Here is a 22,084-nt window from a genome sequence, read left to right on the forward strand (position 1 = left end):
TGTTATTAGAACTAATAAAAAGTGTTAAAAAGTTTATCTTGCTGTGTTTTTTATCTGAATTGTTTTACAGAAACCATTTCTTTTGATTTGTTGTGTTCTTTAGAAAAAAAAGCAGACTTTAAATTAATCTTGGGAGGCTGAGGTGGGAGGGTTGCTTGAGGCCAGGAGTTCAAGACTAACCTGGGCAACTTAATGAGACCCTGTCTTTTCAAAAACATAAAAATATTAGCCGGGTGTGGTGGTATGTGTCTGTAATCCCAGCTACTCAGGAGGCTGAAGTGGGAGGAATGCTTCAGCCAGGAGATTGAGGCTGCCGTGAGACATCATTGTGCTACTGCACTCCAGCCTGGGTGACAGAGTGAGAGCATCTCAAAAAATAAAAAAAATAAAAAGACCAACATGCAATGTTCCCCACTCCCCCACAAAAATTTAACAAATTCTAGTGATTCTCCTTCAGTGTGGAAAGAAAGGCTCCAAGCTAAGACCCAGCCACTAACTAATTAATTAACGTGGGTACCAGCATCTTATTTCCAGCTCTTTCATTCTAGAGTTTGATTTTGAAGTCATGACCTATATACAACTATTCCCCCTAGACCCAACCTGGCCAGCGTGTCTAATTTCCTGGCTTTGGCTTAGGAACAGGAACTTAAGCTGAGCTGGACCAATCAGAGGCTTCCCTGAGATTCTTCTGCCAGAGAGATCAGGAAATGGTTATCTTTCTGCTGGGGTTAGTGCAATCATAGCCTGTATCTGGGGTCTGCAGCATCTTCCCCCAAGAGACAGATGGAGCCATGAGGTTTCTGGGCTACATGTGCCTAAAGCCAGCTGTACTCTGGCCTCTGTGACCTAAGCCTATGCATTTATCTCTTTTCTCCACTTAATACTAGTTTGAGTTGGGTTTCTGTAACTTACTAATAAAAGACTCTTAATATTAAAAGTAGAAAAAAAGTGACTATCAATGAGCTGGAGAAAATAATAAATATAAGAGCGGAAATAATGATAAAGAAAAGAAAGACATAATAGAAAGGATCAACAAAGCCAAAAAGTGGTTCTTTAAAAAGATTAATAAAATTAATAAACTTCTGGCAAAGACTGATAAAGAAAAAAAAAAGAAGCCCAAATAAATCATATCAGAGATGAAAAGGGGGGACAGATATAGCAAAGATTAAAAAGATGTCTACAAATGTGAAAATTTACATGCAAATTCTGCAACACTGTAAATGGCCAAAACTGCTGAAGACTAGAAAGTTTAAATGAGGTTTCATGTAATAGTTGGCCAAAACTGTTGAAAAAAATAAACTGTATAAAAGTGTATGAAGTCAGCTGGGTGCGGTGGCTCACACCTGTAATCCCAGCACTTTGGGAGGCCGAGGTGGACGGATCATGAGGTCAGGAGATCGAGACCATCCTGGCTAACTCGGTGAAATCCTGTCTCTACTAAAAATATTAAAAAAAAAATTAGTCGGGCGTGGTGGCGGGCGCCTGTAGTCCCAGCTACTCGGGAGGTTGAGGCAGGAGAATGGTGTGAACCTGGGAGGCGAAGCTTGCAGTGAGCCAAGATCACGCCACTGCACTCCAGCCTGGAAGACAGAGCGAGACTCCATCTCAAAAACAAAAAACAAAAACAAACACAAACTAAAAAAAAGTGTATGAAGTCAGAAGTAGGCTTTGAGAAATGAAATAGTTGGAGATTTGAACTTTACCCACCCCCACTAGGCAATACGTTTTAATGTCTAAACTGTTAAGAAATAAGTGAACAAAATCACACCAAAGGAAATCTGCATGTCTATTTTATTTCCATTAGAAAAATATTATCTATATAAAATTTTGGTCCACTTTCTTCTCCTTGACCTCAAATTTAAACACTTTAATTTTACTCAAGTAAAAGCAGAATCACATAACTGACATCTAAACTAAATAGTTCACACCATTAGTCTGAGTTAGATATGTTCTTGATTATTTCTCAGGAATACAGGAATAACAACTCTTCTTTCCTACCTGGTATTTCTCTTTTATTTATTGAGTAACTATGTAATGGGTATCTCTTTCCTATATTTGGTAATACAGGTGCACACGGGTGTAATTTAAAACAGTAACTGGATTCCTTCTCTAATCTTCAATTCATGTTCAACTCTCCCTATTATATGGTGTTTCCATAATAGCTTCAGATATTTTCATTAAACTCACACTGTCATCAATTGTGAAAATTAAAAGGTTAATTAAGATGTTATATCAATTGTAAAAATGAAAATGTTAACAATTCCAGACTACACAGCACTGGGCCCACTTATAGTGATGCTGTTGTCAGTGGCCCTTGGACAGCTACTGCTTCAATTTCAATTCGGCTGCCCTGTGAGGAAAATGAAAGAATTTGTTGTAATCATTTTGTATAAATTGCAAACTCTATAATACCTACTAAAAACATGCAACCAACAGCAATATAACATTTTTAACATTAAACATTTCAAGGAAGGAAAGGAGAAGGAAATATTCACCAAGAACCTATAATAGACCAGGTTACCATGCTAGGTATATTCATATACTATATTAGCTTATATGATTCTCACAGAAGCCCTATTAGAGAGGTATTTTCCCCTCAATTCACAGAATGATATGCCGAAGTGTAGAAGGAGTAATTAAGTCATCCCAAGTCACAAGCTAGATAGCAGAGGTTGAACCCTTGTCTTGTGATTCCAAGTTCAGAGCTCTTTCTACTACACCCAGTACCTCAATAGGTTTGATAATGATCATTCCAAGTAACAACTAATTAAAGCAATACAAATGACACCCTTAAAACATAAATTTTCTTTAGTAGAAAGTGCAAGTGGAAGTCAGTAAGAGCTGCTTTTTTATGGGCAGGAATATTGTGCTGCTAAGCTTCGAGTTAAAAGTAGCAAAATCAAAATGGTGAGAAATATGTGTGCCCCTGGTTTAGAGATTATTTTTCTAGTGGAAGGCTTAGATTTTTAATTGTACAATATCCAGGTGAAATTTTTACTGCAGAACTCACAAACAAACCTGGCTCAAATTTATAGTCCCGTAAGTAACATTACAAGAGTACAGCTGCTTTTTATTTTTTCTCACAAATTTTTTTTTTTTTTGAGACGGAGTCTCACTCTGTTGCCCAGGCTGGAGCGCAGTGGCGCGATCTCGGCTCACTGCAAGCTCCGCCTCTCGGGTTCACGCCATTCTCCTGGGCCTCAGCTTCCCGGGTAGCTGGGACTACAGGCGCCCAACACCATGTCCGGCTAATTTTTTTTTGTATTTCTAGTAGAGATGGGGTTTCACCGTGTGAGCCAGGATGGTCTCGATCTCCTGACCTCGTGATCCTCCTGCCTCGGCCTCCGAAAGTGCTGGGATTACAGGCGTGAGCCACCTCGCCTGGCCTTTTCTCACAATTTAAGTATTCTGATTTTGATTCTATGTTCATGTGTTGTCTTAAAAGGTTTCTTAATTTTTTTTTCATGCATGTAATATGGGTATTTCCTTTCAGACTTTAAGTCTCTGGGGAAGCAGGGTCTATTTCTTTTCTTTCTTTCTTTTTTTTTTTTTAGAGACAAGTTCTCACTGTTAACCAGGCTGCAGCACAGTGGTTTGATTATAGCTCTCTGCAGCCTTGAACTCCTGGGTTCAAGTGTTCCTCTCACCTCAGCCTCCCAAGTAGCTGGGACTATAGGTTTGCACCACCACCATGCATGGCTAATTTTAAATTTTTTTTGTAGGGATGGCTGTCTTGCTATGTTGCCCAGGCTGGTCTAGAACTCCTGGCCTCAAGCGATCCTCCAGTGTTGGCCTCTCAAAGCACTGGGATTACAGGGGTAAGCCACCCTGCCCAGGCTACTTCTTTTAAGTTTCCTTTCACAGTGCTTAGTTTACTTATAGAACGAAAACAATGTAGAAATTGAAAACTGTGTACATTAGTCATTTAAAGTGTACTTACTTTGGGTAAAGCAGCAACTTGGTAAGCAGCTCTAGCAGGAAAATTACTCTTGAAATCTGAATTTAAAAGAATTTCATTTTTTTTAATAGACAAGAGTTGAAAAAATAAAGATCAAGTGAAAAATTTTATTTTAGTTTTCAGATATTCTATTGTTATTCAATACTCTACAATTAATAATCTGGCAAATGCTTCACATACTAGTCATTTCTTAGATATAAGCAACATTTTATTTTTATTTTTTTGAAACAGAGTCTTGCTCTGTTGCCCAGGGCTGGAGTGAAGTGGTGTGATCTCGACTTGCTACAACCTCTGTCTCCCACGTTCAAGAGATTCTCCTGCCTCAGCCTCCCGAGTAGCTGGGATTACAGGCGTGCACCACCACGCCTGGCTCATTTTTGTATTTTTAGTAGAGACGGGGCTTCACCATGTTGGCCAGACTGGTCTCAAACTCCTGATGTCAAGTGTTCCACACACCTCAGCCTCCCAAAGTGCTGGGATTACAGGTGTGAGCCAGTGTGCCCGGCCTTAAGCAACATTTTAAAAAAGAGGCTCACTATCAGATTTGTTTGATAAAATATTTTGCCATATGATTCCTTTAATAGTTAATACTTTTTAAAATCTCTTAGCTTTCTGGCAAAAAAAAAAAAGAAATACATACTCTACTCTAACATTTTGATCTTGTTTGATGTGAATGGAGTTTTGTTTTTAAAGTGATATTTATAAACTATTTATCTAAATAGGGAACAAGTGCCCATCTCCAGCAATTTTGGCAAGTACTTCCTCTGCCAACTTTGGTCTTTTCTAGTCATTTCTTCAGGAAAGAATAAGTAATGATGCTTTTTCCATGTTATACCTTTGCCTCATCCCACTAGGTGTTGGGGACACCAATTTTCCCTACTATGACATCAATGTTAATAATAGCTAACATTTACTCAGTGCTTATAACACACTAGCATCTAAGTGCTTTACATGTTGTACTGACTCATTTAATCATTCCACCAACCCTATAAGGTAGCAGTATATTATCTCCATTTTGCATATGAGAAAACCAAGGCATAGAAATATTAAGTAACTAACTAATGAGTCTGAGAGAGCCAGGATAAAGATGGTGGCTGGACCATACAGCAATAGTAAATAAAATCTATGTGTAAAAAACTTTTTAGGAGAGTTTAAAAAGCCTGAGAAGGATTTAATGAAATTAAGCTTTTGAAAAATGGATATGTAGGGTTTCAGTATATTGTTTTAGAGAATGCAATAGAAATGTCTTAGAACTTTTTCATAGGGGGTATACAACATATTTCCAATCAGATTATTAATTCTTTTAAGATCTATGACCATTTCTTTAGCATCTCCTACCACTCTTAATTCATAATGCACATTCATTAATGTGACCAGATTTATTTCTTTTTAAAAATGGAAAATAGGAATAAAGCCAAATTACTTACACTGTTTGTAGATTTCATTGACAGTATTGAAGTCATTTATGTCAGCCAGAAGAACAGTTGTTTTCACCACTAGAAGACAGAAACATTGTCATTAGGTTTAGTTATTTGGTCGGACCCAAAACATTACTTAGAAAAAGGGTGTATGATTCTGAGACTGTCTTGATTAAAATGGGACTGAAATGGGACCAAAGAAGTGAAGTAGAACAGCTGCTATTTAAAACAACTTTTAAATAGCAACAAAGATACGGCACGGCATCTTACTGGATGCCATGTATTTTTCAAAAAGACTGAAGAAATATCAAAAAGAAATGTGAAATAATATCAAATTGCTCACCATTAGTGAAGTCACAGCCTGCAGCTTTCAGAATTTCACCCATGTTTTTAAGAGCCTGTGAACCAAGCCAAGAAAGGCCTAAGTCACTGATGTTAGATTTAAAACTTTAATTAAATTCAATTAATCATCTTTTACTAATACCTCTTTAAATAGCTTATGTTGCAGAAAAATCCTCCCTACTCGCTTACAAGTGTGTTTCTTGGCTTTCCTTTAATAGAATGAGTCTTTCTGAAATATGGTGAAAAGGTTGTCTCCTTTTGTGCATAAAAAGGCTAGGTTGAAGTTCCTTCTTCAGTGTTAAAATGTGTTAATTGTTCAGCCAATGTCCACAGAAATAATTTCTGGGTTCTTCATTTGATATCACTTCAAGGATAAGGATGAGCTAGTAAGCATTAAAACATGTTTTCTTTTAAAGCAATATTTGACTTCAAAGGGTTCTTTTTCCTTTCTCTCAAAAAACAATATTAGTAAATTATATAACAGTTGGAGACACTGGCTTCTGGAAAAACATTTATCTTTTTTTGGATTCATTCTTCCTTCCCACTTTGCTGGTCACAATGTAATATTTCACTATATTCTTATGTCTTTTAAAATAATCTTCTAAATAGGTAATACATGGATATGGCAACAACAACAACAAAAAACTCAAAAGGTATTAAAAAAGCATATACAGTGTAAAGATATCTCTCACCCCTCTCTCCCTCTCCCAAGTTTCCCTCCTCAGAGGTAACCACTGTTCCTGATTTATTGTATATCCTTCTAGGTACAGTCAATGCTTATGTTACATATTTTTAAACACATGGTAGCATACTGTGCATGTTGTTCTGCATCTTGGATTTATTACCATGGAACAATTTACCTCAGAGATCTTTCCACATTACTTTAGTTGTATTGATCTAGCATAATTTATTCAACCAGTTCTTTATGAGTGGATATTTAGGTTTTTAAAAATCTTTCAGCTAGGCCGGGTGCGGTGGCTCATGCCTGTAATCTCAGCACTTTGGGAGGCTGAGGTGGGTGGATCATGAGGTCAGGAAATCAAGACCATCCTGGCTAACACAGTAAAACCCCGTCTCTACTAAAAATATAAAAAATAAGCCAGGTGTGGTGGCACGTGCCTGTAGTCCCAGTTACTCGGGAGGCTGAGGCAAGAGAATTGCTTGAACCCGGAAGACAGAGGTTGCAGTGAGCTGAGATCATGCCACTGTACACCAGCCTGGGCAACAGAGCAAGGCTGTCTCAAGAAACAAAACAAAACAAACTTTCAGCATTATATGACTTAGTAAATGCATTAAATTATATTGTTTTATTTTATTTTATTTTTTGAGACAGTGTCTTGCTCTGTGTCCCAGGCTGGAGTGCAGTGGTGTGATCTCGGCTTCCTGCAACTTCCATCTCCCAGGTTTAAGCAATTCTCATGCATCAGCCTCCTGAGTAACTGGGACTACAGGCATGTGCCACCTGACTGGGTTACTTTTCTTTTTGTTTTTTTTTTTGAGACGGGATCTCGCTCTGTCGCCCAGGTTGGAGTGGAGTGGTGCGATCTCAGCTCACTGCAACCTCCGCCTTCCGGGTTCAAACGATTCTCATGCCTTAGCCTCCTGAGTAGCTGGGACTACAGGCACATGCCACCACACCTGGCTAATTTTTGTATTTTCAGTAGAGACGGGGTTTCACCATGTTGGCCAGCCTGGTCTCGAACTCCTGACCTCAGGTGATCTGCCCGCCTCGGCCTCCCAAAGTGCTGGGATTACAGGTGTGAGCCATTGTGCCTGGCCTCCCCCCGCTAATTTTTGTATTTTTAGTAGAGATGGGGTTTCACCATGTTGTCCAGGCTAGTCTTGAACTCCTGACCTCAAGTGATCTGCCAGCCTCGGCCTCCCAAAGTGCTGGGATTACAGACGTGAGCCACACTGTGCCTGGTCTAAATTATGGTTTAATTATATTTATTGGATTAAAATTATATTCCCCATTCTTATTTTTAAGAATGTTGACTTTTTACTTCTGTGGTGGTTTTTTTTTTTTTTTTTTTTTTGAAGAAGGGCAGGTCAGTGGCCCTGACAAGAAAATTTCCCAATCCATGTGGAAGTGGCAACATGTCATCTGACGTCAATGATTCAGGTTTAAGGTCACTTTAGTGTTAAGGAAGTGGAATCTCTCTTTTGGTTGTTAGATGATTCACGATCAATCAAATTTCCAACTCTTAGATCAAAAACTATGTTAAATCAAGCAGTAAGTAGTTTAAAAAACATTTATCTGTTAATCTCTATAAAACAAATCAGGCAAGTGGATTCTTAATACTCTTCAACATTAAAAAGGTAGTAGAAAAGGGAACCTCAAATGTGGAAAACGACTTACTTGTTTAGCTTCTTCTGCTACCCCTCCCGACACAAGCTGTCCACTTGAAGGGTCCATGCCTATCTGTCCTGAAATGTAAATGGTCCTGTCGACTAATACAGCTTGACTGCAATAAACAGAAAGCTAGTGTATTTATGTAAGTATAAAACATAAAATTCAATGCTAGAAGACTTTTTTGATAGGACAGAGAAGTATAAATAGTAAAAAAAAAAAAAAAAAAAAGATACATTGGACTTCATGAAAATTAAAAACTTTTGTTTATCAAAGACATCTTTAAGAAAATGAAAAGGGGCTGGGTGCTGTAATCCTAGTGCTTTGGGAGGGTGAAGCAGGAGGATCACTTGGGACCAGGAGTTTGAGACCAGCCTGGGCAACCACTCAGTCTCTACAAAAAACAATAAAAAAATAGCCAAGCATGGTGACGCACACCCGTAGTCCCAGCTACTCAGGAGGCTAGGGTGATTGAATTGCTTGGGCCCAGGAGTTGAAGGCTGAAGTGAGCCATGAGTATACCACTGCGCTCCAGCCTCAGTGGCACTGGGTAACAGAGAGAAACCCAAAATAAAAAAAGCGGTTGGGGGAAGAAAAGGCAAGTCATAGATTGGGAGAAAAATATTTGCAAAACATATACCTAATAAAGTACCTATATCCAGAATATAAGAAGAACTCTTAAAGTCAATAATGTGAAGACAAACCCAATAAAATATGAGCAAATGATACTTCACAAAAGAAAATATACAAAGAGTTAGAGTACATTAAATTTGCTCAACATTAGTAGTCATTAGAGAAATGCAAAGCAAAACCACACACTAAGACATCACTAATAAAGCAAGCATTGGCAATGGGTGGGGAGCAACCCTCATACATTGTTGGTAGTAATGCAAAATGGTACAGCCACTTTAGAAAATAGTTTGGCAGTTTCTTTAAAAATTTAAACATATATTTAACATACAACCCAGCAAACTCTTCTTTTAGAGACAGGGTCTTGCTCTGTCACCCAGGCTGGAGTGCAGTGGTAGGATGTTGGCTCACTGAAGCCTTGACCTCCCAGGCCCAAGCGATCCTCCCATCTCAGCCTCCTAAGTAGCTGGGACTAAAGGTGTGCACCAACATGCCTCACTAATTTTTTATTTTAATATTTATTTATTTTTATTTTTTGTAGAGATGAGGTCTTGCTATGTGGCCTAGGCTGGTCTCAAACTCCTGGACTCAAGTGATCCTCCTGCCTTGGCCTCCCAAAGTGCTGGGATTACAGGCTTGAGCCTCAACTCAGCAATTTCTTTCCTAGGCAACTATCCAAGAGAAATGAAAACATATGTCCAAAGACTTTACGTGAATGTTCAGAATAGCATTATTTATAGCAAAAAAGCAAGACGCACACACATGCACCCACTGATAGATCCAACAAAGGACTATATATTGTCTTATTTCACTTAAATGAAACCTTAGAAAAGACAATAGCAGCAGCAGATGATTAATTGTTGTCTAGGGCCAGGGGTGATCATAAATGGGTACAAGGGAATTTTTTGGGAGTGATGGAAATATTCTAAAATTTGACTGTTATAGTGGATGCATGATTCTATACATTTACCAAAACTCATGGAACACTATACTTAATTAAAATAGGCAACTTGTTTTTTTGAGATGGAGTCTCACTCTGTCGCCCAGGCTGGAGTGCAGTGGCACAATCTTGGCTCACTGCAACCTCCGCCTCCCGGGTTCAAACAATTCTCCTGCCTCAGCCTCCCAAGTAGCTGGGATTACAGGTGTGAGTCACCATGCCCAGCTAATTTTTGCATTTTTAGTAGAGATGGGGTTTTGCCATGTTGGCCAGCCTGGTCTTTAACTCCTGACCTCAGGTGATCCGCCTGCCTCGGCTTCCCAAAGTGCTGGGATTACAGTCATGGGCCACCACACCCAGCCATTAAAATGGGTAACTTTTATAAGTAACTTATACCTCAATATAGCTGTAAAGCAAAAAAATGCAATTTCAAGAGCACTTTTAAAAACATAAGTAGTCATCCTCTGACAAGATTAGTCACTGCTTACTGAAGGATCAATTAAGGATACACTTTTGAGGGTCCACTTCTGATATGGCTTGGCTGTGCCCTTGCCCAAACCTCATCTCGAATTGTAATGCCCATAGTCCCCACATGTTGAGAGTAGGACCTGGTGGGAGGAGACTGGACCATGGGGGCAGATTCCCCCATGCTGTTCTCGTGATAGTGAGTTCTCACGTGATCTAACAGTTTTATAAGTGTCTGACAGTTCCTCCTACACATGCACACTCTCTCTTGCTTGCCATCATATACGATGTGCCTCTTCCCCTTCCGCCATTATTGTAAGTTTCTTGAGGCCTCCCCAGCCATGTGGAACAGTGAGTCAATGAAGCCTCTTTTCTTTATAAATACTCGGGTTATATCTTTATAGCAGTGTGAAAACGAACTAATACAACTTCATTTCTGCAAAGTGCTTACTTCTGTAACTGACTTTTTCTGTTATGAGGATGCTAAATTTCAGAAGTAGGATAAAATCACAGGAAAAAGAATACAATACATTGATACCTGAAAAAAAGCCAAACAAGTCTACTTTTTATAGGAATCATATTAGTTTTGGGATGAAGAAAGCCTGTTTTTTTAAGATGTTGAAGAAAGAAGCCTTAATGTAATTTTAATTTAGAAGTGAAATGTGGCAGGGCATGGTGGCTCATGCCTATAATCCCAGCACTTTGGGAGGCTGAGGCAGGCAGATCACTTGAGGCCAGGAGTTCAAGGCCAGTCTTGCCAACATGGGGAAATCCTGTCTCTACTAAAAAGCACAAGAATTAGCCAGTGGTGGTGCACACCTGTAATTCCAGCTACTTGGGAGGCTGAGGCATGAGAATCACTTGAACCTGGGAGGTGGAGGTTGTAGTAAGCCAAGATCACATTACTGTACTCCAGCCTGGGTGACAGAGCAAGACTCTGTGTCCAAAAAAAAAAAAAAAAGTGAAATTTGTTTTAAAATTTCTATGCTTATTTATAAATTTAAGATAGTCTCATTTTAATCATCTTCTTTTAGTTCCCTATTCTTCCATTTTCCAACATGCTCCAAACTTTCCTCTTTTATTTCATGAAGTTTTCCCTGGTCTTCTTGACCACATTTTTTTTTCTTTATAATTTATTTTTGAATAGTTCACATGGTTCAAAAATCCAGAAAATATACAAAGAATTGCAATGAAAAGTCTTTCTTCCATTCTTATTCCCTATTTGCTCAGTTCCCAGCCCAGAACCATTGTTCTTCTTTATGTATTCATCCAGTTTCTTTAATGAACAGATAACTAAAACAAATATATATTTCTCTCTTCTTTTACATAAAATATGGTATATTAAACATTCTTGTACACTTTGTTTTTTTCACTCAACAGAATATCATGAAGATCTTTCCATAAGTATATGTAGAGTGCTTCCTCATTTTTTTTAACAGCTACATATGTTTTACAATATGAATGTGCTTTATTTAATGAGTCACCATTGCTTCTGATATTTTGTTATCATAAATAAAACTACACTAAACACACACACACACACACACACTTTCCCTAAGTAACTAAGCTTTTGTTTCCCCTGGATCCCAGGAGTGCTTTGGTTGTATCTTCCTTATACTATGTACAGGATCCTGCCTCGTGTTGTAACTCATCCTGTTATTATCCTGTCTCCCAAGGTATCTTAGACTCTAAACTCTTTGAGGTTGGGGTAATGTCTTACCATGTCTCTGTAGCTGTGTAGGGTGTAGGTGATTCCTTGCATACAGTAGGCACACTATAACTACTTGCTGATGTTTTGCTCTTTAACCACTTAGTAGCATAAACAATTTTGGTTGTCAGTGAATCTCTTTTTAGCAGGACCTGTTGACTTATAGCAAATGCTTTGGAGAGAGCTAATGAGGTATGTTTAAACTTGGTAACATGACTCAGAAAGACTAGAAAGTCTTCTCAACTATCTGGCTTTCATACTGGCCCACAAATAGATAACTACTGAGTTTGTTAACTTGTAATCTTTTCTCAGGTTAAATAATACCATCAGTAACACTGTTTTTTATTAACTGTCCTATGTAGAATTAGGGTGTCTGCCCTAGGTCCTATGCAAAGTGCCTTCAGCTTTCCCCATATCTGAAACACACTTTAAGACCATATGCATTATTATTTATCAGAAACTTCATGATAGTAAAAAGAAACTCTTATTTTCAAAATATAAAAAGCAAGCACTGGAGCTGAGACCATCTGAGCTATGTGAGTTATCTCTTATAGATCTAAAGAGGTTTGTTCATAAGAATAATTGGCTAGTTGACACTTTCTGAGCATAAGAATCCTACTATCCAAAGACAAGTGGTTGGACTTCCGAAAATTTAAAAGTGCACTGTTCTACTGCCAGGTTAAAGGGTAATCACACTTTCAAAAGCATTCTAATAATTCTCAAATCATAGTCTATACCACACGGGCTACCGCTTCAAAAATTTATAATTATGAGGACGGTGTGCAAAATGCGCAATGCAAAGCAATGCGATGTTGAAATCTTTCAAGGTTCTGTCTGGAAGTATTCCTGAAATGTGCTGAGCTGATTGGCTAATTAGTGACAACACCCCATCCATCCCAATGCCAGGGACTGAAAGTTCAACACATTTGAATTCTTCCTGGAGAGGACCCAGGATTTTCAAAAAGTGTACTCACTACACACTCCACACACAAAAACTCTTGTTTCCAAAAGATTCCTAAAACATGTCCAATTAACTTTATCAGAATATAAGTAGTTAGTGGCAGTCTGTTTTTTTTCCTTAAACATTAACTATTGAAAATAAGCACCATTTCTAGTCACCTAGTGCACAAGAGGCACAATGTCCTGGAAGTCTCCACACCATGAAGCTGGCTGGTGGCTTTTTTTTCTTGTCATACTGGCACATTCATATGATGATTCCCCTCTTTTTTGCTTTCAGCTTTATAAAGACAGTTGACTCCCACCTACCTTCAAGTCAACCAGGAACATTACTGTTATGCTTTCTTTCTTGAACAAAGTCCACAGAGTATCTCTAAATAGGTCAAGGAAGGGGTATGCTCTTTAGCAGGCTCCAGGACAAAGTGTCTCTAATAATCATTTTGATTTGGTTGTGTCCCTCTTGTTTGGAGGTAAAAGTGTTTTTCTAAATGCTACCACTGTGTGATTGAGAGAAAGACATTAGGGCAGAAGGAGAAAAAAAATCACAAATTTTTACTTATAATATCCCCTAACTATTCTCACTTTCTTTACCTCCAAATTTCTATCAGAATTACTATCAGAATTCTTTTTAAAAGATCTGATCATGTTCCACCCTGCTTAAAAACATTTATCCTGGGCAACATGGTAAAACCCCAGCTCTATAAAAAATACAAAAATTATCTGGGCATGGTGGCCTGAGCCTGTAGTCCCAGCTACTTGGGAAGCTGAGGTGGGAGGATGGCTTGAGCCCGGGAGGTTGAGGCGGCAATAAGCCGTGATTCCGGCTCCAGCCTGGGTGACACAGCGAAACACTGTCTCAATATACACACATACAAACACACAATCACAACAACCACAAGAAAAAAAACACATTTGATTGTTCCTCATTATATACAAAATAAAGTTTATATTCTTCCATTTAGTATTGGAAACCACCACAACCTGTACCCTGCTAAAATCTTCTTTTTTTTTTTTTGAGAGAGTCTCGCTCTGTAGCCCAGGCTGGGGTGCAGTGGTGCGATCTTGGCTCACCGCAACCTCTGCCTTCCAGGTTCAAGAAATTCACTGCCTTAGCCTCCTGAGTAGCTGGGATTACAGGCATACACCACTACGCCCGGCTAATTTTTTTTTTTTTTTTTTTTTTTTGTATTTTTAGTAGAGACGGGGTTTCACCATCTTGGCCAGGCTGGTCTTGAACTCCTGACCTTGTGATCCACCTGCCTTGGCCTCCCAAAGTGCTGGGATTACAGGCGTGAGCCACTGCGCCTGGCCAAAATCTAATTTTTATTGGTCACTTTTATTTAATTCCCACAATAATCTTATCAAGTGATATTATTTATGCCCATTTAGAAGACAAAGAAGCAAACTAAGAGAGGTTAAGTCACTCTGCAAGATCATATAATTAAAAAGAGGCTAAACAAAAATTCAAATCCAAAGTCCAACTCTTAATCAGTATTTCTCAAAGGAGTCAGTCATACACAGTAAAACATAGTCAGAAAATGATTCCTTTTCCAATTTTTTTTTCAATCTATACCAGGGACAACAAAGTAAATGATTAAGACTAGGCTCTAGTACCCATTTCCTAAATTCAAATTTTGTTACATCACTTTTTAGTGGTGTAACTTTTGGCAAATTATTTAATTTTGCACACATCAGTTTCTTCATCTGAAAAATGGGGACTATAATATAACCATGCACATAAATCACTTAGAACAGTGCCTGGTGCTGGCCAGGCGTGGTGGCTGACACCTGTAATCCCAGCACTTTGGGAAGCCAAGGTAGGTGGATCGCTTTAGGTCAGGTGTTCAATACCAGCCTGACCAACACAGTGAAACCCTGTCTCTACTAAAAATACAAAAATTAGCTGGGTGTGGTGGCACCTGCCTGTAATCCCAGTTACTTGGGAGGCTGAGACATGAGAATCACTTGAATCTGTGGGGTGGAGGTTGCAGTGAGCTGAGACTGCGCCACTGCACTCTAGCCTGGGCAACAGAGCGAGACTCTGTCTCAAAAAAAAAAAAAAAAAAAAAAAGGATAGTGCCTGATGCTGCTGAGTAAGCATCAGTAAATGTTAGCAATGATGACTCTACCCCGTTTGATTACATTAAGGAGAAAAAAAATCATCTTTAGAAAACAAATTAAAACATCACTTGAAAGTTTTTAATTAAACTTTTTTTTTTTAAAGTAGAAATGGGGTCTCACTATGTTGCCCAGGCTGGTCTTGAACTCCTGACCTCAAGCAATCCTCTTACCTCGGCCTCCCACAGTGCTGGGATTACAGGCGTGAACCACAGTGCCTAGCTAAAGAAACATCACTCTTAACAAAGAAAGAGCAGGCCTCAGGTTTTGAGCCAACTGCAATATCTAGCTAAAATTTAATACCTTTTTTTAATTGAGTTTATTTTTTACTATTACTTTCTATTGAATCGTTTTCTATTTAGTGTACTGTTGTAAAGTTTCCTTTTTCAATTAACTTGTTAAATAAAATGAAGTGAGCCATCTCAAAGAAATAGGTTAAGTAAATTATAAGTGATATACAGATTAGGCAAACAAACAAAAAAGATAGAAGTAGCACTTGAATTATGAAAACTTTCTCCCCAAAATCTTTATACCATGCATTCTTCTACTTCCATGCCCGTCACTCAGCCATTCCCTCTACCCGACTTCCACCTGCATGCCCGTCACTCAGCCATTCCCTCTACCCGACTTCCACCTGCATGCCCGTCACTCAGCCATTCCCTCTACCCGACTTCCACCTGCATGCCCGTCACTCAGCCATTCCCTCTACCCGACTTCCACCTGCATGCCCGTCACTCAGCCATTCCCTCTACCCGACTTCCACCTGCATGCCCGTCACTCAGCCATTCCCTCTACCCGACTTCCACCTGCATGCCCGTCACTCAGCCATTCCCTCTACCCGACTTCCACCTGCATGCCCGTCACTCAGCCATTCCCTCTACCCGACTTCCACCTGCATGCCCGTCACTCAGCCATTCCCTCTACCCGACTTCCACCTGCATGCCCGTCACTCAGCCATTCCCTCTACCCGACTTCCACCTGCATGCCCGTCACTCAGCCATTCCCTCTACCCGACTTCCACCTGCATGCCCGTCACTCAGCCATTCCCTCTACCCGACTTCCACCTGCATGCCCGTCACTCAGCCATTCCCTCTACTCGACTTCCACCTGCATGCCCGTCACTCAGCCATTCCCTCTACCTGACTTCCACCTGCATGCCCGTCACTCAATGACTTCCTGTTGAAATCCTTAATAAATTAATTTAAAAATCAAACTTTACAACACTACTATAAATGACAAAACCAACCTTCAAAACCAAAGGACTACCTCTCACAAGGAACCTTCCTAAATCTTCTTTTTCCTCTTCCACCCCAAGTTAAAATCAATTTGTCTTTTTTCTCCGTTACTCCCTACCCCACTTGCCCTCTCACTTCCACTGCATTTTATTTATTTCCAAGTTTTCTACAATAATTCCTGTTCTGCCACATCTCAGTGCCTTTACTCACAGCAGTAGGTTTAAAGGAGGGAGCTGTTGATGGGGCTCTTTTCAGTTGAGAGAGGGGCAGACCAAGTATGAAGCGAATGAAAGAAGTTGGTCATAAAGGGCTGCATGTTTTATGATTCAATTTATAGGAAATGTCCACAACAAGCAAATCCATGAAGATGCAAGTAGATTCTCAGGGGCCAGGGGGAGAGGAGAATGGGGAAAGAATGCTAATGGCGATGGGATTTATTTTTGGGGTGATGTAAATGTTCTGAAGAAAGTGGTGATGGCTGCACAACTCTCTGAGTATGGTCAAAACCACTGAATTGTACATGTTAAAGCGGGTGAATCTTACGGTACGTGAATTCTATCTCAATAAAGCTGTTACCAAGAAAACAAAAACGACCCCCTCCCCCAAACAAAACACAGGGTCTGAAGGCTTCTAACTGGGGAGAGCTTTCTGGCAGGCTGGGCTCCGCAGCGAGGCAGCCCCAGAACGAGCAAAGTCCCATGGAGTGCAGGTTCCTGGTCCCATCGTGGCTCCCAACTCTCTGTGGGTCTTCGGGCGCGTTGCTCACTTTCCAGGCTCAATTTCCTTGCGTGTTAGCTGGGGCTCAGGCCCGGAGTGGCCCCAACCCCGAATCCCCGAACCCGCACGCTCTGGGTCCGACACTGCTTCCACCAGCCACGTTACCTGTAGGGTCCAATGGCCCCTGGGGCTTTCGCGGTGCTGATCACCCTTCTGATCAAGGACGACATGGCTAAGCCTTCCCTCTTCCAGCCCCTTCAGGAGAAAAAGCCCCAGCACCAGCCCCGCTGGCTTCTTACTGGACTGACCAACCACAGCAGCGCCTCTGCGCCACAGCTCCCGCTGGGGGCGGGCTCACGCGGCATTCTGGGAACTGTAGTTTCGGCGACGCTCCAGGCCACGTGGAGGAAGGGCCCGGTCTGGCGCATGCGCTCTCCAGCGCGCTCTCCAGGCGCTTTGGCTCGGTGGGTACTGTCGCGGAGGCTTGTCATTTTGACCCGGGGAGTCCTCACAGCGTCTGGCAGGTTGGTCTTGAGGGGCTGGTGCCTTCCAGGCTGCGAGTGTCGGGGGGACTGTATGTGGCGGCCCCCCTCCTGGCGCCCGTCTCCCCTCTTCATCTTTTCTCTCTCAAACTCCGCTGACCTCTTCTTTCCTTGCTGCCTGTGCCCGGGGCCCCTCTCCCTGGTGTCGCATCTCCTTCGGCCCCTGCGCTTGAGCCCCCTACGTCAGTCATTTCCCTTCGTTGCCCCGCCGGGCGGAGGCCGTCCTGGGAATGGGCTTGCATCCCCTCTTCTGCATCCCCAAAGGACTAAGATGGTTCATTCAGGCGACCACGCTGAGATGTGGGCGTTGGTCCTCCCATGTTCCCTTTCCTGCTCCTCCTGTGTTCCCTTCTCTAGGGTGCTCCTTGGGCTTTACAAGGTCACTGTCTGAACAGAGCCCTAGTGATTGGGATATCATTTCAGAAAGAAAGATAGTGATCTGGAATGGCCCAGATCCCTTGTGAGTATTCTGCTGTGTCAGAAGGGATGGGTACTTGGCTAAATATTTCTTATCCTGTTAATATTTGCATTGTAAGTACGCTTCGTTTCTTCACTTATGCGGGCACTCACAGATATATGAGTCCCTACTTTGTGTAAGGCACTCTGCTAGATGCTAGGAGGAATGCAACAGTCAAAAAAAAAAAAAAAAAAAAGTAAAATCTCTGCCTTCCCTGCTTCCTAAAGATAATATAAGAAAATCTGCTTTATTCCCTCTCATTTTGTCCTACATACTGCTAAGGTTTTGGCCTTCCTACTTCCGGCTCAGGAACCTTCTGATCTTTTTCATTGGTTTGGGGCCTGGAATAAAAAACCTTTCAGTCTGGCCTCCCCTTGCCTATTCAAGTTTCATTGTCATCTACTCCCTTTTCCCACTAGAGTCCTCCTGTATTCACACAGTAGATTCCTGAATACTTTCTTCCTTATCTGTGCAAATTCCAGCTAACTGAAAATCTGTTTTCTCTTTGACTTTTCCTACCAATTCACATTTTTTTCTTTTTCTTCTTTCCTTCCTTTCCTTTTCTTTTTCTTTGTTTTCTTTCTTTCAAGACAGGTTCTCACTCTGTCACCCCGGCTGGAGTACAGTGGCATGATCTTGGCTCACTGAAACCTTGACCTCCTGGGCTGAAGCAATCCTCTAGCCTGAGCATCTCTAGTAGTTGGGATTACAGGTGCACACCAGCACGCCCGGCTAATTTTTGTATTTTCTGTAGAGACGGGGCTTCTTCATATTGGCCAGGCTGGTCTCCAACTCCTGGGCTCAAGCAATTCTCCCACCTCAGCCTCCCAAAGTGCAGGAATTACAGGTGTAACCATCATGCCCGGCCTCATTTTTTTTCTTTCCCTTGTCCTGTTTCCTATTGTGCTGTACCGCATAATTTAGTATTTTATTATATGAGGTCCTATTTTCTAATTGTTATGTGTTTCAAGAATAGTGGATTGGAGAGGGAAGGGGCGGAAAAAAAAAAAAGAATAGTGGATAGAGTCAGACTGCCTGGTTTGAATCTCAGCACAATCACAAGCTTAGTAGCCTTGGACTGGTATATAAAATTTCTGTGCTTCGATTTCTTCATTTATAAGATGAGAATATTACTAGTGACCACAGAGTTGTGAGAATTAAATGAATAAGTCATGTAGAATAGTGCCTGCCACATCAAGTTCTCAATGCTGCCTAAGATGACAAAATTCTTATTCTACTTTGGAGTTATCCACAGCCTGAAACTATTGGGCACATAGTAGGTGCCCAAAAGTTTATTAAATTTGATTAAACTAGATAATTAAGACATGTTTTTATTTACAAAATAATTAACCATTTAAGTTTTTAAATAAGAAGCTATCTTGGAGCATTACAAATGATTCAACTTGTGTAAAATATTTCTTGTGAAACAAGGTACCTTTATTCTTAAGGTAGATTTTATATCAAGTCTGAATCACCAACTTTTTAGATCTGGAAGAAAATAGACATCATCTAGTTAGTTCCCAGGTTCTCAAACTGAGAACTAACTAACACCAAAGGTGGTGTCTGGCCAGAGGATACTAAGCTGTATCAGAAAACATAACGTATCCATTTTATTTGAAGATTTGGGGAAAATATTTTGATAAAGGCAGCACATATTTAGTGCTTATTAAAGTTTGACAAAACTGACTTGAAGGTGAAGGTAAGAGTTAAGATTCCTTCTGAAAACTTTTTTTTTTTTTTGAGACAGGGTCTTGCTCTGTCACCCAGGCTGGAGTGCAGTAGTATGATCAAGGCTCACTCACTGCAGTCTTGACCTTCCTGTCTGAAGCGATCTTCCCACTTCAGCCTCCCGAGTAGGTGGGACCACAAGCACATAACTATGCCTAGCTTATTTTTTGATTTCTTTGTAGGGATGAGTTCTCACTATGTTGCTCAGGTTGGTTTTGAACTCCTGAGCTCAAGCAGTCCTCCTGCCTTGGCCTCCCAAAGTGCTGGGATTATAGGTGTGAACCACCACACCCGGCATCTGGAAACTTTTAAACTAAATCCTCGGACTTCGTAAAGATGCATCCTATATTCATTCCCTTCCACTGTTAGAGGACCACTGCTAGTTTGATTTCCTCATATTTCAGTCTGGACCCAAAGCTCAGGGATGTTCCCAAGGTTATCCTAATCCTCCAGCACCAACCTTTTCTTGGACCATTCTAATACTGAGGGGAGCCAGAGTTCCTATGGTGTTCTTGTCTAGTCTTGCTGGTGAGTTCTGATTCAACCAGGTAACAGTAAGTAGGTTAACTAAGTTGTTTTGTAAAATATTTGGAATGGCTTTTAATGCAGACCGATCTGAATCATGTGCTTCACTAGCCAGCCAGTTCTGCAGAACTCCATTTACTTCCTTCATACTGTTTAATTTGAAAAATGTTTTTGCGTGTAGATATAGTTGTCTTTCATTTAATTGAAATTAGTGGAGTGAGACAGTGAAATGGCATCAATCTCTGCTGTTTCATTTATTATTTAAGAATAATAGCTACCATAAACTGAGCATTTAGTTAGCATAAAGCCCCATGCTAAGTAAGTTGTGTATATGCATTTTGCAAAGCCAAAACCATATACGGTGTGTATATGTTTGTTCATTTTTTTATTTTGAGACAGAGTCTCACTCTATCGCCCAGGCTGGAGTGCAGTGGCGTGATCTTGGCTCACCACAATCTCTGCCTCCTGGGTTCAAAGGATGCTCGTGCCTCAGCCTCCCAAGCAGCTGGGATTACAAGTGCATGCCATCACACGTGGCTCATTTTTGTATTATTATTATTATTTTTTGAGACGGAGTCTCACTCCGTCGCCCAGGCTGGAGTGCAGTGGTGCGGTCTCGGATCACTGCAAGCTCCGCCTCCCGGGTTCATGCCATTCTCCTGCCTCAGCCTCCCAAGTAGCTGGGACTACAGGCGCCTGCCACCACGCCCGGCTAATTTTTTGTATTTTTAGTAGAGATGGGGTTTCACTGCGTTAGCCAGGATGGTCTTGATCTCCTGACCTTGTGATCCTGCCGCCTCGGCCTTCCAAAGTGCTGGGATTACAGGCGTGAGCCACCGCGCCTGGCCTCATTTTTGTATTTTTTAGTAGAGATGGGATTTCACCATGTTTGCCAGGCTGGTCTTGAACTCCTGGCCTCAAGTGATCCACTCGCCTTGGCCTCCCATAGTGCTGGGATTACAGGCATAAGCCATCCCACCTGGCCTGTATATAATGTTTAATTCTCACAGCAACTTGTAGAGGAAGAGGCTGAGGCTGAAAGTGAGAAAGCAATTTTCCTAACATTATGTAACTAAAAAGTGTAAAGAAGGAATTTGAACCCACATCTTTCAAACTCCATAGTGAAAGCCCTTAAACACTATACCACATAGGCAAGTCTTAATTTTGTGTGAGGTCTTGCATTGGAAAAGGAAGTAAGTGAATGGGGGGTAATTTAGTGGCTCTCAGTAGAAGTGGGCAAATTCTGATGTGGCTGGCATTTTGGAAGTTTGTGCAGGTGTTTTGGTTGGCATAATTGGGCTAACATTGCTGGCATTTATTGGGCAGGGACCAGGGATGTTAGACAGCCTGCTATGTGCAGAAAAGCCCCACAGTAGCCCAGTACCTAATTCATATAAAATTATTGGTTACACGGGTTTTTTTTTTTTTTTTCCGAGATGGAGACTCGCTCTATTGCCCAGCTTGGAGTACAGTGGTGTGATCATCTCGGCTCAATGCAACCTCCACCTCCCGGGTTCAAGTGATTCTCCTGTCTCAGCCTCCTGAGTAGCTGGGACTACAGGTGTGCGCCACTGCACCCAACTAATTTTTTTTTTTTTTGAGACGGAGTCTTGCTCTGTTGCCCAGGCTGGAGTGCAGTGGCACGATCTGGGCTCACTGTAAGCTCCACCTCCTGGGTTCATGCCTTTCTTCTGCCTCAGCCTCCTGAGTAGCTGGGACTACAGGCGCCTGCCACCATGCCTGGCTAATTTTTTTGTATTTTTTTTGTAGAGACGGGGTTTCACTGTGTTAGCCAAGATGGTCTCGATCTCCTGACCTCATGATCCGCCCGCCTCAGCCTCCCAAAGCGCTGGGATTACAGGTGTGAGCCACCGCGCCCGGCCAACCCAACTAATTTTTGTATTTCTAGTAGAGATGGGGTTTCGCCATGGTGGCCAGGTTGGTCTCGGACTCCTGACCTCAAGTGATCCGCCTGCCTCAGCCTCCCTAACTGC

The 22,084-nt window shown here is 41.2% G+C and overlaps 2 protein-coding genes across 3 annotated transcripts in view; one reads left to right on the plus strand and one right to left on the minus strand.

Moving 5' to 3' along the window:
- Positions 1–1,773: 1,773 nt before the first annotated feature.
- RIDA (reactive intermediate imine deaminase A homolog) lies at positions 1,774–17,218 on the minus strand. Its single transcript, XM_002819312.5, has 6 exons — positions 17,004–17,218; positions 8,078–8,183; positions 5,720–5,774; positions 5,386–5,454; positions 3,941–3,996; positions 1,774–2,350 (listed from the first exon to the last, which is right to left on the minus strand). Exons 1-6 carry the CDS (start codon positions 17,066–17,068, stop codon positions 2,288–2,290), a joined length of 414 nt encoding a protein of 137 aa, XP_002819358.1. The 5' UTR covers positions 17,069–17,218; the 3' UTR covers positions 1,774–2,287.
- POP1 (POP1 homolog, ribonuclease P/MRP subunit) overlaps positions 17,171–22,084 on the plus strand; it is a 42,382-nt gene continuing 37,468 nt past the window's right edge. Inside the window, exon 1 of one of the 2 annotated variants that reach the window (XM_002819313.5) lies at positions 17,171–17,302. The gene's annotated coding sequence lies outside the window, so the exon portion shown is untranslated. Of the gene's footprint in view, positions 17,363–22,084 lie in introns of both variants that reach the window. The other variant, XM_002819314.5, reaches the window with a different exon arrangement.

The sequence above is a fragment of the Pongo abelii genome, chromosome 7 (genome assembly GCF_028885655.2).
Source record: "Pongo abelii isolate AG06213 chromosome 7, NHGRI_mPonAbe1-v2.0_pri, whole genome shotgun sequence".
In the NCBI taxonomy this organism is placed as follows: Eukaryota; Metazoa; Chordata; class Mammalia; order Primates; family Hominidae; genus Pongo; species Pongo abelii.